The sequence below is a fragment of the Scyliorhinus canicula genome, chromosome 5 (assembly GCF_902713615.1).
Source record: "Scyliorhinus canicula chromosome 5, sScyCan1.1, whole genome shotgun sequence".
NCBI classification, from domain to species: Eukaryota; Metazoa; Chordata; class Chondrichthyes; order Carcharhiniformes; family Scyliorhinidae; genus Scyliorhinus; species Scyliorhinus canicula.
In genome coordinates, this window is record NC_052150.1 from 144,708,887 (window position 1) to 144,722,936 (window position 14,050).

At 46.5% G+C, this 14,050-nt stretch overlaps 1 protein-coding gene across 1 annotated transcript in view; it reads right to left on the bottom strand.

Annotated features, from left to right (window-relative positions):
* cntnap2a (contactin associated protein 2a) overlaps nt 1–14,050 on the bottom strand; it is a 2,445,269-nt gene that overhangs the window by 1,418,164 nt on the left and 1,013,055 nt on the right. Inside the window, exon 7 of the mRNA XM_038797786.1 lies at nt 11,963–12,103. Coding sequence (XP_038653714.1) covers nt 11,963–12,103 — 141 coding nt within the window. The remainder of the gene's footprint in view (nt 1–11,962; nt 12,104–14,050) is intronic.

The following is a 14,050-nucleotide window of genomic DNA, read 5'->3' on the forward strand; positions in this document are numbered from 1 at the left end:
GGCCGCTTTCAGGGTCGTACAACACCACCAATTCTATCCTGGCATCAGCACTTAGTCTCTCAAAAGGAGAATCCCGGCCCTTTCTGTCAGCTGATAAATATCTTCTCAGGCTTCTCGATCTGTGCTGCCTTATTCTAGCCAAGCTACAAACTACACAGGCCTATGACTGGCTGTTGAGATTATTTTGTTTTCTTCACAGAATGCAGGTTAATTCTGCTGTTCTGCACTATTTGTTTGCTATTTTATTTTCCTTTGCGTAGTATTAGTATCGACTAGCTCTATCTGTTGTCACTTAAGTACCACCTTGTCATTAATTCTTTGCACAGACACATCCCTGCTGATACACCCCATGTATAAAATTACATTTACTGTCATCTGCCAATTTCGAAATAACACTTGCAATTCACGAGTCCAAATCATTTTGGAAACGGTGAATAACAATGGCCTCAGAACAATGGAACACCTCTTTCCCTTTTCTGCCAGTCTTTAACACCTCCATTTTTCTGCTATTTAACGGTTTCTGGCACTTATCCCTGATTCTACATGTTTTGATCTTAAATCATGCGGTTGTGACTCATTTATCTTGAATTGTAAGTCTTTTAAAAGTCCACATATATCACAAACACTGCAATGCTCTTGTCTAATCTTTCTATTAATTCTTTAAAGATATTTTTTTCTTTAAAGAATTAAAAACGGTTCGTCAACCATGAACTTCCCTTCTGATATCCATGCTGATTATTCTTTCAATATATTTCTTCATTATATTTTCAGGTTTTAAATATTTTGCTCCCACCTCATTACTTGTACATCCCTTAGTGACTCTATCCCAAACTATAAGACCACAAAACATAGGAGCAGAATTAGGCCACTCAGCCCATCGAGTCTGCTCCACCATTCAATCATGGCTGATATTTTCTCATCCCCATTCTCCTGCCTTCTCCCCATAATCCCTGATTCCCTTATTAATCAAGAACCTATCTATCTCTGTCTGAAAGACACTCAGTGGTTTGGCCTCCACAGCCTTCTGCAGCAAAGAGTTCCACAGATTCACCACCCTCTGGCTGAAGAAATTCCTCCTCATCTCTGCTTTAAAGGAATGTCCCTTTAATCTGAGATGGTGTCCTCTGGTTCTAGTTTTTCCTACAAGTGGAAACATCCTCTCCATGTCCACTCTATCCAGGCCTCACAGTATCCTGTAAGTTTCAATAAGATGCCCCCTCATTCTTCTAAACTCCAACGAGTACAGACCCAGAGGCCTCAACTGTTCCTCATACGACAAGTTCTTCATTCCAGGGATCATTCTTGTGAACCTCCTCTGGACGTTTTCCAAGACCAGCACATCCTTCCTTAGATATGGGGCCCAAAACTGCTCACAATACTCCAAATGGGGTCTGACCAGAGCCTTATACAGCCTCAGAAGTACATCCCTGGTCTTGTATTTTAGCCCTCTTGACATGAGTGCTAACATTGCATTTGCTTTCTTACTGCTGACTGAACCTGCACGTTAACTTCATCTTTAAGTATTTATAGAATCCTTAAAATGTTACACATTTTTGAGAGAACCCATTGTAAAAGACAGGGATAACAAAGACATTTAAGTTATAGTTAAAAAGTTGCATTGTATTTTTATAATGCTAGATTGGATACTGCAACAAAGGATGGGATTTACCGGCTAGTCATGCCGGTGGGAAATCCCGTTCACATGCCAACGCACGGGTTTACGGGTGGCGAGGGGGGCTGTCAACGAGAAATCCTGTTGACAAAGGCGGGACCATGCGATCCCGCTAGTGGACGGCCTCCCCCATTGGAAAACATGCGGTGGGTGGTCGGTAAATCCCACCAAATGAATTTGCGCTTAAAATTTGCACACTGAAAAATCACTGTTATTTTTGCCCAACGAAAAAATCTTACTTTTCACAGAATCACAGAATTGATACAGCATAGATGGGCACTATTTGGCCCATTGCAGCTGTGTTGGTTCTCCATTGTCTCTTGTGCTCTGTATTCTAAAGCAGTACAGGGACAAGCTTTTGCAGAATTTAATAAGTAATTCGATATGTGGACTTCCGGTGGCGGCGATGATGTAGGAAGCCGCACATTTGGGAGCTCCCGATTCAAACGGACTTTTCGGCTCTTTTTAGAGCCCAAAACTGAATTTATTCGACGTCTCCCGGTGGGAGAAGGTGTGCTGTTCGACTTTCTCTGCATTTCATGACTCGAACTCGGAGTGGAAAGGGGGAAAAAAACGGCAGCAGCTCCCCAGAAAAAACGGGGGAAGGATTCCAAGATGGCGGCCGGCGGAGCACCAGAGGAGTGGAGGCTGTGGGCGCAGGAGCAGCAAGCTGCTCTCCTGCGCTGTTTTGCAGATTTTAAGGCTGAGGTGCTGAGCTCTCTGCAGGAAATGAATAAAAAGCTTTTGGAGATTCAGACGACCCAGGGTGCTGCCATCCAGGCATTGCAGGCGCAGGCCGCTGAACGAGAGGAGGAGGCCGTGGTCCTCGTGAGTAAGGTGGAGGGGCACGAGGCACTCCATAAGAAATGGCAAGACTGCTTCGAGGAGCTTGATCACCGCATGAGGCGGAAGAATCTGAGGATCTTGGGCCTTGCGGAGGGGCTGGAGGGGTTGAATCTGACAATCTACGTGGCCACGATGCTGAACTCGCTAGTGGGGGCAGGATCTTTCCATCTGCCCCTGGAGCTGGAGGGAGCCCACAGAGTACTGGTCAGGATGCCTAAGGAGAATGAACCCCCGCGTGCGGTGCTGGTGAGGTTCGACCGGTTCAGTGATCGTGAGTGTGTGCTGCGCTGGGCCAAGAGGGTGAAGAGTAGCAATTGGGAGAATGGGGTAGTACGGATCTACCAGGATTGGAGTGCGGAGGTGGCTAAGCGGCGATCCGGGTTTAATCGGACGAAGGAGGTGGTCTATAAGAAGAAGATAGAGTTTGGAATGTTGCAGCCTGCGCGCTTGTGGGTAACGTATTTGGAGCGGCATTATTATTTTGATTCCCCGGAGGAGGCGTGGGCCTTCGTGCGGACGGAGAAGCTGGACTCGAACTAGGGGTTGGGGGTTGCGGGGTCGGTTGTAATGCTTTATTGCTGGTTTCTGCTGTTGCTGGGTTTTTTTTTTCTGTACTTTTGTAATTTTGATATGGTTATTTATGGGGGTGTTGTTCTGTTTTTTGTTGGGGGGCATTGTTTGGGTTTTGTATTTTGCGGGGGGGGGTTGGGGGGGTTTGTTGTATTCTGTATAGGGTTGGGGGTATGGAGTGGGGCTGGTATTTGGGAGCTGCGTCAGAAGGGTGTGGTGGGGCAGTGCGAAAGCGCGGGCTTTCCTCTGGTTTCCCGCGTTGCGGGGCTGGGGGGTGGAGATGATGACGGGGGGGGGGGGGGGGGGCCTTAACAGGTTCCTCCCCGTGCTGGAGCGGTGCCTTGAGGAGTGACAGGATGGGGGATGATCCCACTTTGGGAGGGGTCGTGTTTTTGGCGGGAGTTTCCGGGGTCAGCAGAAGTTAGCTGACCCATGGAAGTACAATGGAGGACGGTTCGCGGCTGGGAGGGTTCCTAGCCTGGGGGGGAGGGAGGGGGGGAAAGGGGAATACCGGGTTGCTGCTGGCAGGGTCAGGAAGGAGCTGGTGTGGGCCGGGGGGACAGAGGTGAGGTGTTGTCACTGTGGGGACTGGGTCAGGCGGAGGGTGCTGGCCTGGCTCGTCGACGGGGGAGGAGGGCGGGACGCCCTCTGATCCGGTTGGCCACCTGGAATGCGAGAGGACTGAATGGGCTGGTGAAGCGGTCTAGGGTACTTGCTCATCGGAGGGGACTAAAGGCAGATGTGGCAATGCTTCAAGAGACCCACCTGAAGGTGGCGGACCAGGTCCGTCTGAGGAAGGGGTGGGTGGGGCAGCTTTTCCACTCTGGGTTGGATGTGAAGAACCGGGGAGTGGAGATTCTGGTGGGGAAAAATGTGTCGTTTGAGGCATCTGAGGTGGTGGCGGATAAGGGGGGTGGGTTTGTTATGGTAAGGGGCAGGCTACAGGGAGAGCAGGTGGTACTTGCTAGTGTGTATGCCCCAAATTGGGATGATGCGGGCTTTATGAGGCGTATGCTGGGACAGGTCCCGGATCTAGAGGCGGGAGGTCTGATTATGGGGGGGGACTTCAATACGGTGTTGGATCCTTCACTGGATCGGTCCAGTTCAAGGACGGGTAGGAGACCGGCGGCGGCCAAGGTGCTGAGGGGGTTTATGGACCAGATGGGAGGGGTGGACCCATGGAGATTTGTGAGGCCGAGGGCACGGGAGTACTCTTTCTTCTCCCATGTACATAGGGTTTATTCTCGGATAGACTTCTTCGTGGTGAGTAGGGGACTGATTCCGAGAGTGGAGGAGGCCGAATATTTGGCCATTGCAATCTCCGACCACACTCCGCATTGGATGGAGTTGGAGATGGGGGAGGTGCGGGACCAGCGCCCGTTGTGGTGGTTGGATGTGGGGTTGTTGGCGGAGGAGGAGGTGTGCAGGAGGGTCCAGGCAAGTATTGAGGGGTACCTCGAGGTGAATGATACGGGGGAGGTTCAGGTGGGGGTGGTCTGGGAAGCCCTGAAGGCAGTGATTCGTGGGGAGCTGTTATCCATCCGGGCACACAGGGAGAGGAACGAGAGGAGTGAGAGGGATAGACTGGTGGGAAAGATGCTGGAGGTAGATAGGAGGTACGCGGAGGCACCAGAGGAGGGATTGTTGGGGGAGAGGCGCAGCCTACAGGCTAAATTTGATTTGTTGACCACTAGAAAGGCAGAGGCACAGTGGAGGAAGGCACAAGGAGCAGTGTATGAACATGGTGAAAAGGCGAGTAGGATGCTGGCTCATCAGCTCCGCAAGCGGGATGCGGCTAGGGAAATTGCTGGAGTGAGAGATAAGAGTGGGAATGTGGTGCGGAAGGGGGTAGAGGTGAACGAGGTCTTCAAGGACTTTTACGGGGAACTGTACCGGTCGGAACCAACGGGGGAGAGGAGGGGAATGGAGAGTTTTCTCGACCTGCTATCTTTCCCGAAGGTGCAGGAGGAGCAGGTGGAGGGGTTTGGGGCGCCGATTGAGCTGGAGGAGCTGGTTAAGGGGATCGGGCAGATGCAGTCAGGGAAGGCGCCGGGGCCGGATGGGTTCCCGGTGGAGTTTTATAAAAAGTTTGTGTACCTAGTGGGCCCCTTGCTGGTGCGGACACTTAATGAGGCGTGGGAAGGGGGGACTTTGCCCCCGACGATGTCGTGGGCGCTGATTTCTTTAATCTTAAAGAGGGACAAGGACCCCCAGCAGTGTGGTTCACACAGGCCCATATCTCCCCTCAACGTAGATGCCAAGGTGCTGGCAAAAATCCTAGCCACCAGGATAGAGGACTGTGTGCCAGGGGTTGTACACGAGGACCAGACAGGTTTTGTTAAGGGAAGTCAGCTGAACACGAATGTGCGGAGGTTGTTGAATGTCATCATGATGCCGGCGATTGAGGGGGAGGCTGAGATAGTGGTGGCGCTGGATGCGGAAAAGGCCTTCAATAGAGTGGAGTGGGGGTACCTATGGGAGGTGTTGGGGAGGTTTGGATTTGGTGAAGGGTTTATTAGATGGGTGAGGCTGCTTTATGAGGCCCCGATGGCGTGCGTGGCCACGAATGGGAGGAGGTCGGAGTACTTCCGGCTTTACCAAGGGACCAGGCAGGGTTGCCCCCTGTCCCCCTTGTTGTTTGCATTGGCAATCGAACCATTGGCGATGGCGTTGAGGGATTCAGGGAGGTGGAGGGGTTTGGTGCGGGGTGGGGAGGAACATGGGGTGTCGTTGTATGCCGATGACCTGCTACTGTATGTGGCGGACCCGGTGGGAGGGATGCCAGGGGTGATGGAGCTGCTAGCTGAGTTTGTGACCTTTTCAGGCTATAAACTAAATCTAGGCAAGAGTGATGTGTTTGTGGTGCACCCTGGGGACCAGGAGGAGGGAATTGGTAGGCTCCCGCTTAGGAGGGCAGGGGAGAGTTTTAGGTACCTGGGGTGCAAGTGGCCAGGGACTGGGGGACTCTTCACAAGCATAATTTCACCAGGCTTGTGAATCAGATGGAGGAGGAGTTCAAGAGGTGGGACATGCTGCCATTGTCGTTGGCGGGTTGGTGCAGTCCATCAAAATGACGGTGCTTCCGAGGTTCCTGTTCCTCTTTCAGTGCCTGCCCATCTTCATCCCCAGGGCCTTCTTTAGGAGGGTGACTAGCAGTATTTTGAGCTTTGTGTGGGCACATGGGACTCCGAGAGTGAAGAGGGTTTTCCTGGAGCGAGGGAGGGATAGAGGCGCGCTGGCGCTGCCCAACCTTTTGGGGTACTATTGGGCGGCCAATGTGTCAATGGTGCGTAAATGGATGGGTGGGGCGGCGTGGAAAAGAATGGAGATGGCGTCTTGTAGAGGTACGAGCCTGGGTGCTTTGGCAATGGCGCCGTTGCCGCTCTCTCCTAAGAGGTATACCACAAGCCCGTTGGTGGTGGCGGCGACCCGAAGAATCTGGGGACAGTGGAGACGGCATCGGGGGGAAACAGGGGGCTCGATGGAGGCTCCATTAGGTGGAAATCATCGGTTCATCCTGGGGAACACTGATGGGGGATTTAGGGGGTGGCATAGGGTGGGCATCAGTAAACTGAGGAACCTGTTTATTGGCGGGAGGTTTGCGGGCCTGGGGGAACTGGAAGATAAATTTGGGCTCCCCAAGGGAACATGTTCAGATACTTGCAGGTAAAGGCGTTTGCTAGGCGACAGGTGGAGGAATTCCCTTTGCTGCCCTCATGGGGGGCGATGGACAGAGTGCTTTCGGGGGTGTGGGTCGGAGAGGGGAAGGTGTCTGACATTTATAAGGTAATGCAGGAGGTGGAGGAGTCGTCAGTGGAGGAGCTGAAGGCTAAATGGGAGGAGGCACTAGGGGAGCAGATAGAGGATGGGACTTGGGCAGATGCCTTGGAGAGAGTCAACTCTTCCTCTTCATGTGCGAGGCTTAGTCTCATCCAATTTAAGGTGCTGCACCGGGCCCATATGTCTGTGACTCGGATGAGTAGGTTCTTTGGGGGTGAGGACAGGTGCACCAGGTGTTCGAGGAGTCCAGCGAATCATGCCCACATGTTCTGGGCATGCCCGGCACTGGAAGAATTCTGGAAGGGGGTGGCGGGGACGGTGTCGAGGGTGGTTGGGTCCAGGGTCAAACCAGGTTGGGGACTCGCGATTTTTGGAGTTGCGGCGGAGCCGGGAGTGCAGGAGGCGAAAGAGGCCGGTGTCCTGGCCTTTGCGTCCCTAGTAGCCCGGCGGAGCATCTTGACGTAGTGGAAAGATGCGAGGCCCCCAAGTGTGGAGACCTGGATCAGTGACATGGCGGGATTTATAAAATTGGAGAGGGTAAAATTTGCCCTGAGAGCATCAATACAAGGGTTCTATAAACGGTGGCAGCCTTTTCTGGACTTTCTGGCTCAAAGATAGGTATCTTGGTCAATAGCAGCAGCAACCCGGGGGGGGGGGGGGTGTTCTTTATCATTGTTTCTATTTTTTCTATGGTTATTTAACTTAACATTGTGTTAATTTAAGTTGTTGTTAATATGTTTTGTTGTTCATTGAGGATGGGCGCATGTTTATGACTGTTATCATTATTGTTATTGTTGGTATTTTATTGCGGTTCGTTGTTATATAAATACAAAATTTTTCAATAAAAATTATTTTTAAAAAAAAGTAATTCGATATGTGGATGATGAGCCTAGAACCAGATAATTTGAAGCTGATGCAGGCCTCACCTTGGATCGCTGTGATGTCTAACTTTTGTGCTATCCTTCCATGTTGGACTTTGTGGGAAACATAAACATTTATTCATTGCCAAAATGAATATCAGGCATTGCCTCACTATCACTATCGGGACTACATGAGAGGGGAGATGTTCATGATGACATCCTAAAGCAAACAGACCTTCAGCAAAATATATTTGAAATGTCTAATTGCAAACATGAGCAAGATCTGCAGAATAATCCAGGAGTTGGATTTCAATACTTGTGTTTTGCACAACAAAACACTCATGCTCCTGGCATTTAAATGGAGTAGATGCAAATCAACAAGAAAATGATTTTTCACAGCTTGTACTTTATGGCAAACAACCTGTTGTTGATGTCTTTCTGTGCTTCCTTGTTGACCTGATTAGTAATTATTACTGACTGAAGACTGTTCCAGCTGTTCATTTTAAAACGGCACTTGTATCAGCAGTATGGATGTCCCATTGTTCTGCTATAATAGCTTACTGAATGGTGTTTTTACCAAGACTGATTTTTTTTAAACTGCTGGTATATTTTAGAGCTGTTCCACAGGAACAATTACTGAGAATAGAAGTTAGAACATCTTCCACCAATGGTTAGAGTAGTTGCCAATTAGATCAGACTAAAAATCTATTGTTATAATTATATTCTTATTGCCTGAGGAAAATAGTTCATAATTACTGCCAGAAAGGAGCAGTGTGATGCACTAAACCATCTGCCTTTGTGCAATATTTGAAAGCATGTCATAGATAGAGTGGTTTCAGCATTAGGGAATAAACCATCAACAACCTGTATTGTGTTAGAGATCACTTTATATTAGAGAAGATTGCAGTCAGTGGATTGTGTATTATTCTTATCCTGGGGCTAGATTGATCTACCAACTGATGATAGCTATTAATTTGATATCAGACCAATGGCAACATTCCAAATAAGAGGTCACTGTTAAACCTTTACGTGTTGTTGCACATGACTCGTCTTATCCCTATAATGTAATTAAAATATATAGGTTAGCTATTTCACCATATTTTCCCAAAGGCAAAATAAAGTGCTAACATAGGAGTTAACTATAGTCTGATTCATGAATCAGTATTTCAACCATGTCTTCTTCGAGTCGCCAAGTGTACACAAATCAATAGCAGCACTTTCCTGTAACTTACCTGCAAGACTATCACCTTATTGATTTGCAGCAACAGAGATATCTTAGCAACATATCAAACTGATAGCAGTTTCAAGTTAACACTAACAATAAAGAACTTGCATATATATATCACACCTTTGAAGGCTTGGGGACATTGTGACAGTCTTTGACCTGAAAGCACAGCAGTGCAACAAAATGTGTATTTTCATGTAAGTTTCTGTGGAATCTGTAACTGTTTTCAATAATGTTTGAAACGATTTTTAAGAGTTTACGTTGATTGCAAAGGGATCAATTGTAATTTCCTTGAATAACAAAAAAATACTGCTTCATGTGACCTGGTGACCCTTGACCTGACAGCAGTAGCAACAGGAAGAAGGTTGAGATATAAAAGGCCGTGTGGTCAGATACAAAGAAGAACTGCAGACAAAGCTGATCCTGCGATAAAACCAAATTACTGCGAATGCTGGAATCTGAAACAAAACCAGAAAATTCTGCACCATCTCAGCAGGTCTGACAGCTGATGTGACCATCCATTCACTCAAGACACAAGTAGAAGTAAACTGTAGCTTTAATCGACTTACAACTGAGCCTGCCTGTGACCAGATGAACTGAGGAAGGCTTGCAAGACCGCAGCACTTTATACTTCTGGTTGTGGGAGGAGCCATGGGTGGAGCCATGGGTGGAGCCAAGGGTGGAGCCCTGTACATGCTCCTCATCTCCTCCTGTGGACAGAGCCATGCAACGGCTCACAGATGGAGCCCGCAGGGACACAGTGATACACAGTGTGAATTATACATATTATACATTCACCACAACAGCATTTGTGGGAGGGAAGGGAGCTAATGATTCAAATCTGGTTGACTTTTTGTCGAAGGTGATCCCGAAACATAGGAGAGCCACAGTAGAGGGGTGGACAACAAAGGCACATTTACCAGAAGTTGTGTATGTGTAATATACTTGAACAGGGCAGAAAGCCAAAGACAGGATTAGAAATAGTTATGAGTTGGACAATTTTACCACTGCTGCTTCAGGTTTTCTGGAGCCAGCAAGACAGTTTAATAGGGTCTGTTAAAGGGAATCTATATCAATAAGACTGTCATGAACCTAGCTAAGGAGGTTCTGCAAAAGTATGCCTTTTGGGTGTGAATCTGGGACCTCACATAGAATATGTTGTCAATGAATGTGATGCAAGGATCAAATCAATTGAGCAAGAAAGTGAGAGATCCGATGAAACAAAGTCAGAGAACCTTGGAACTGTATGTGGTGCGACAAGTCTGTGCAGAGTGATGCGGACACTATAGTTATATAAGATACATCTTTGTTGTATCAATTGCTTAAAATGAAATTTTTACATATCCATTAATTCATTAATTCATGTTTAATTTGCATTGGTTCCGATTCATACTAAAATAAAAAAATGGAATCTTGTTGGTGGCTCCTTCATTTGTGAGTCATTTAGTAAATGTGGTTAATTCGTTTGACAGTTCTCTCATGGGGATCATAACAACACCTCAAAGTGATTTACAACCAATGAGATACTTTAAAAGTTTTATCATTAATGTAAGGTAGGGAAACCTGGCAGCCAAAATGTAGATAACAAAAAGCAATTAGATTACAACAAGTTTGGGAGATAAATAGGGTTATGATACTGGCATAAGTTCCCCAATCTTCGTCAAATAGCACCAAGAGGTCTTTTATATCTCTTCTAGAGGGCAGATTAGCCTCACTTTCATGTCTCAGCCAAAAGACTGTGCCTGCGACAGTGAAGCACACCCTCAGTACTACACTGAGATATTAGCCTAGATCATGTATTCAAGTCTCTGGTGTGGGGCTTGATTCCAAAACCGTTGGCACATATCTCCCAAACATTGCATGTCCAACAATATGTGACAGAGTAGGTATGGACAGATTTGCTCCAAACTATCTCTGGAAAATATTGATTCACAGTAGCTAATATAGGAAAGGAGATCATACAACCAGCAAATTGTACTGTATTATCTGAGCAAGAAGTGTTGTTGCTAAGATTAGTAACAGCTCTATATAATAATGCCGTGTCAAGTACTTTAAAAAAAATGCAAATCGCACCACAGAGTACTGAAGCTTTGAGTGCTATATGTAGCCATATACTCATCAGACTTCATGAAGTGAGTCACTTAACTCAGTCATGCCATGCAAATGGGTAATGGGAGGTGTAAAGACAAGGATGGATGCTTGTCACTGGGAGAGGAGGGAGATCAAAGGTCAGTCATCCTTTGCTGGGCCTTTGTATTAACAGTGCAGAAAAAGTAGAACTGGTTTAAATTTGGGGTATATATGCTGTTCACACATTAAATGTGGATTGATATATGGGGAGACCTCAAGTGGCAAAAAGATTAAATTTTTAATGATTAGAAAAAAACTGCAAGAAACCCGGAAGTAAAGCTTTCATTTAAGATTGATAAATCAAGGGCAACGGTTGCACAGTGGTTAGCACTGCAGCCTACGGCACTGAGGACCCTGGTTTGAATCCCGGCCCTGGGTCACAGTCCGTGTGGAGTTTGCACATTCTCCTGTGTCTGCGTGGGTTTCACCCCCACAACCCAAAGATGTGCAGGCAAGGTGGATTGGCCATGCTAAATTACCCTTAATTGGAAGAAAAATAATTGAGTACTCGAAAAAAAAATTTTTTAAAAGAGTGATAAGTCATACATGAGTAATGAGCTGTTAAAACATATAGAAATGATTTAATCTGGCAGTATTGGTGCAAAATTCTAAAATATTTATCAAGTTGCCTTATGGAAAAGAAGAAAAAAAATGTATAATCAACACAGAAACAGCTCTTCCCAAAAATGAAGGGATAGCAGAACAGAGAAGTGAAACATTTACAGTCCCAATACTTGGCCTTTCTTCCTCATGTGAATTCATTATCACATTTATGTCCTGATTTTAGGACCTCATTTTCAATGACTTGGAGCAACCTCAAGTCATGTCATCATTAATATATCAACTCAACTTCACTCATTGCCAAATCAATGATCTTACCACTTTAGATGTGTCGAGTTTTCCCCTTCTTGCGAGATCAGTGATATTAATTCCGTTGTAATTTATAGACTCCATGCAGCCTTTGAAATTTTTTCCGTTGAAGCTTGGCTTTCCAGAAAATGGCATTCCCCCAAAACTGAGCTTGAAGGATAAATGAAATTGTGTTTTACATTGTACGCATGAAAAAGCAGAGTTTTACGTGCTATATTCTATTATAAAGCCTTACGGCATGCAAGTTGGAAGGATTTGGAAAGCTAAACATTTCCTTGTGCTACATAAGCAAAAAAATAGTATTTTTCATAATCAACTCTGGCCAGTTCATCAACATTCTTGGCTATGCTTGTATGTCTGAAAAGGAAAATGATTTTCTGAACCGAACACTTGAAAAGAGTTATGAACCATACTGTCAGCAGCACCAGTAAATGCTATGATAACTGGACCATATTTTTAAAATGTCAAATGATAGTCAAGCAGGTCTTAATATTGCAGTAACATTATTGTTCATAGGATTTGATTATAATATTATCTATCATCTCAAAATTTTAAGGGTCAGTGGTAACCTATATGTGGTGTAATAAGTGTAATGGTTTTTTTTCTTTTTATAAATTTGATGAACCCAATTCATTTTTTCCAATTTAGCGTGGCCAATCCACCAACCCTGCACATCTTTGGGTTGTGGGAGTGAGATCCACGCAAACATGGGGAGAATGTGCAAACTTCACATGGACAGTGACCCAGAGCTGGGATCGTACCCGGGACCTTGGCTAACCACTGCACCACTGTGCTACTCAATGAGTTCAGTTAGATTCTAACACCTCTCAGATATGAACAAGTGACTTGCAAAACAAGAATTTGCAATAACCTCCTTTTTTAAAACAATTCAACCACTTCCGTACCCAAGTTGCATTCAATTAGTAATTTAATTAAAATGCCAGAAGTCAACATGTGCAATGTCTTGTAAGTTAAGCAGAAAGCTGAAGCTTAAAGTGTTGTCAATAGTGCAGCCATGTGTATATGACACAGCAGAAACTGTATAAAACTGTGATTTGACCTTCATAATTTTCTGTAGACCAGATTATATCTTCTCATTCCTTCCTTCAAGATTGTCACACAGAGTTATCCCTGTAAAACACCCTTATGTAGCAGATATGAATCCTCCATATCTTCCATCCAATTAGAATATTTGCAGCCCATTTCCCCCCCATATTGTTTACAAATATCAATCACATCAAAGCGAGTTAAGTGCATTCCAATCACCCTCCTTGACACTTGATTTATTTTGAAGTACTGAGCTGGAGATTGACAGCACTTAGCTCTTTTTAAAGGGTTCATGTTTGTAAACATTGTGGTGACAGCACTTAGAGGAGTACTCATCCATGAAGGAAGATGAATGAAGCAAGGCTGACACCGGTGTTTGTGGAAACAAAGCTGTCAATCACAGCCCACTAAGAGAAATGAATGAATGGCTTGCAGCTAAAGGATCTGAGGGGTTGAAACACACGTCAATGCTTTTCTCTTTCCAGAAATAGGCATATAGGGCTTCCTCTAGCTGAGCCAGCAGGTGTATGCCCAAATGAGTGTTACAACAATTATTTATTTTCACAAACCCTGTCTGGACTGCTCTCTTGCTTCCAGACAGGGAGCACTTTTCTGGTTGGGTGGGGGACGGGGTTCTATGGGGTATCCCATTAGTTAGGTGATTCCTGGGCCAGGGAATCGTGGGGGATCCCCCTATTCAGGGGATCATGTGGCTCCCCCTATCCAGGGAATCGCAGTGCATCCCTGATCCAGGGGGTCACGGTGGATCCCCCTATCCAGGGGGTCACAATGGAACCCTCTATTCAGGGGATCGCGGTGGAACACCCTATCCAGGGGATCGCGGTGGAACACCCTATCCAAGGGATTGCGGTGGAACACCCTATCCAGGGGATCGCACGGCATCCCACTATCCAGGGCATCCCCCTATCCAGGGCATCCCCTATCCAGGGGGTCACGGTGGATCCCCCTATCCAGAGGGTGCGGGGCTCCCCCTATCCAGGGGATCGTGGGGCTTCCCCTATCCAGGGGATCATGGTGATCCCCCTATCT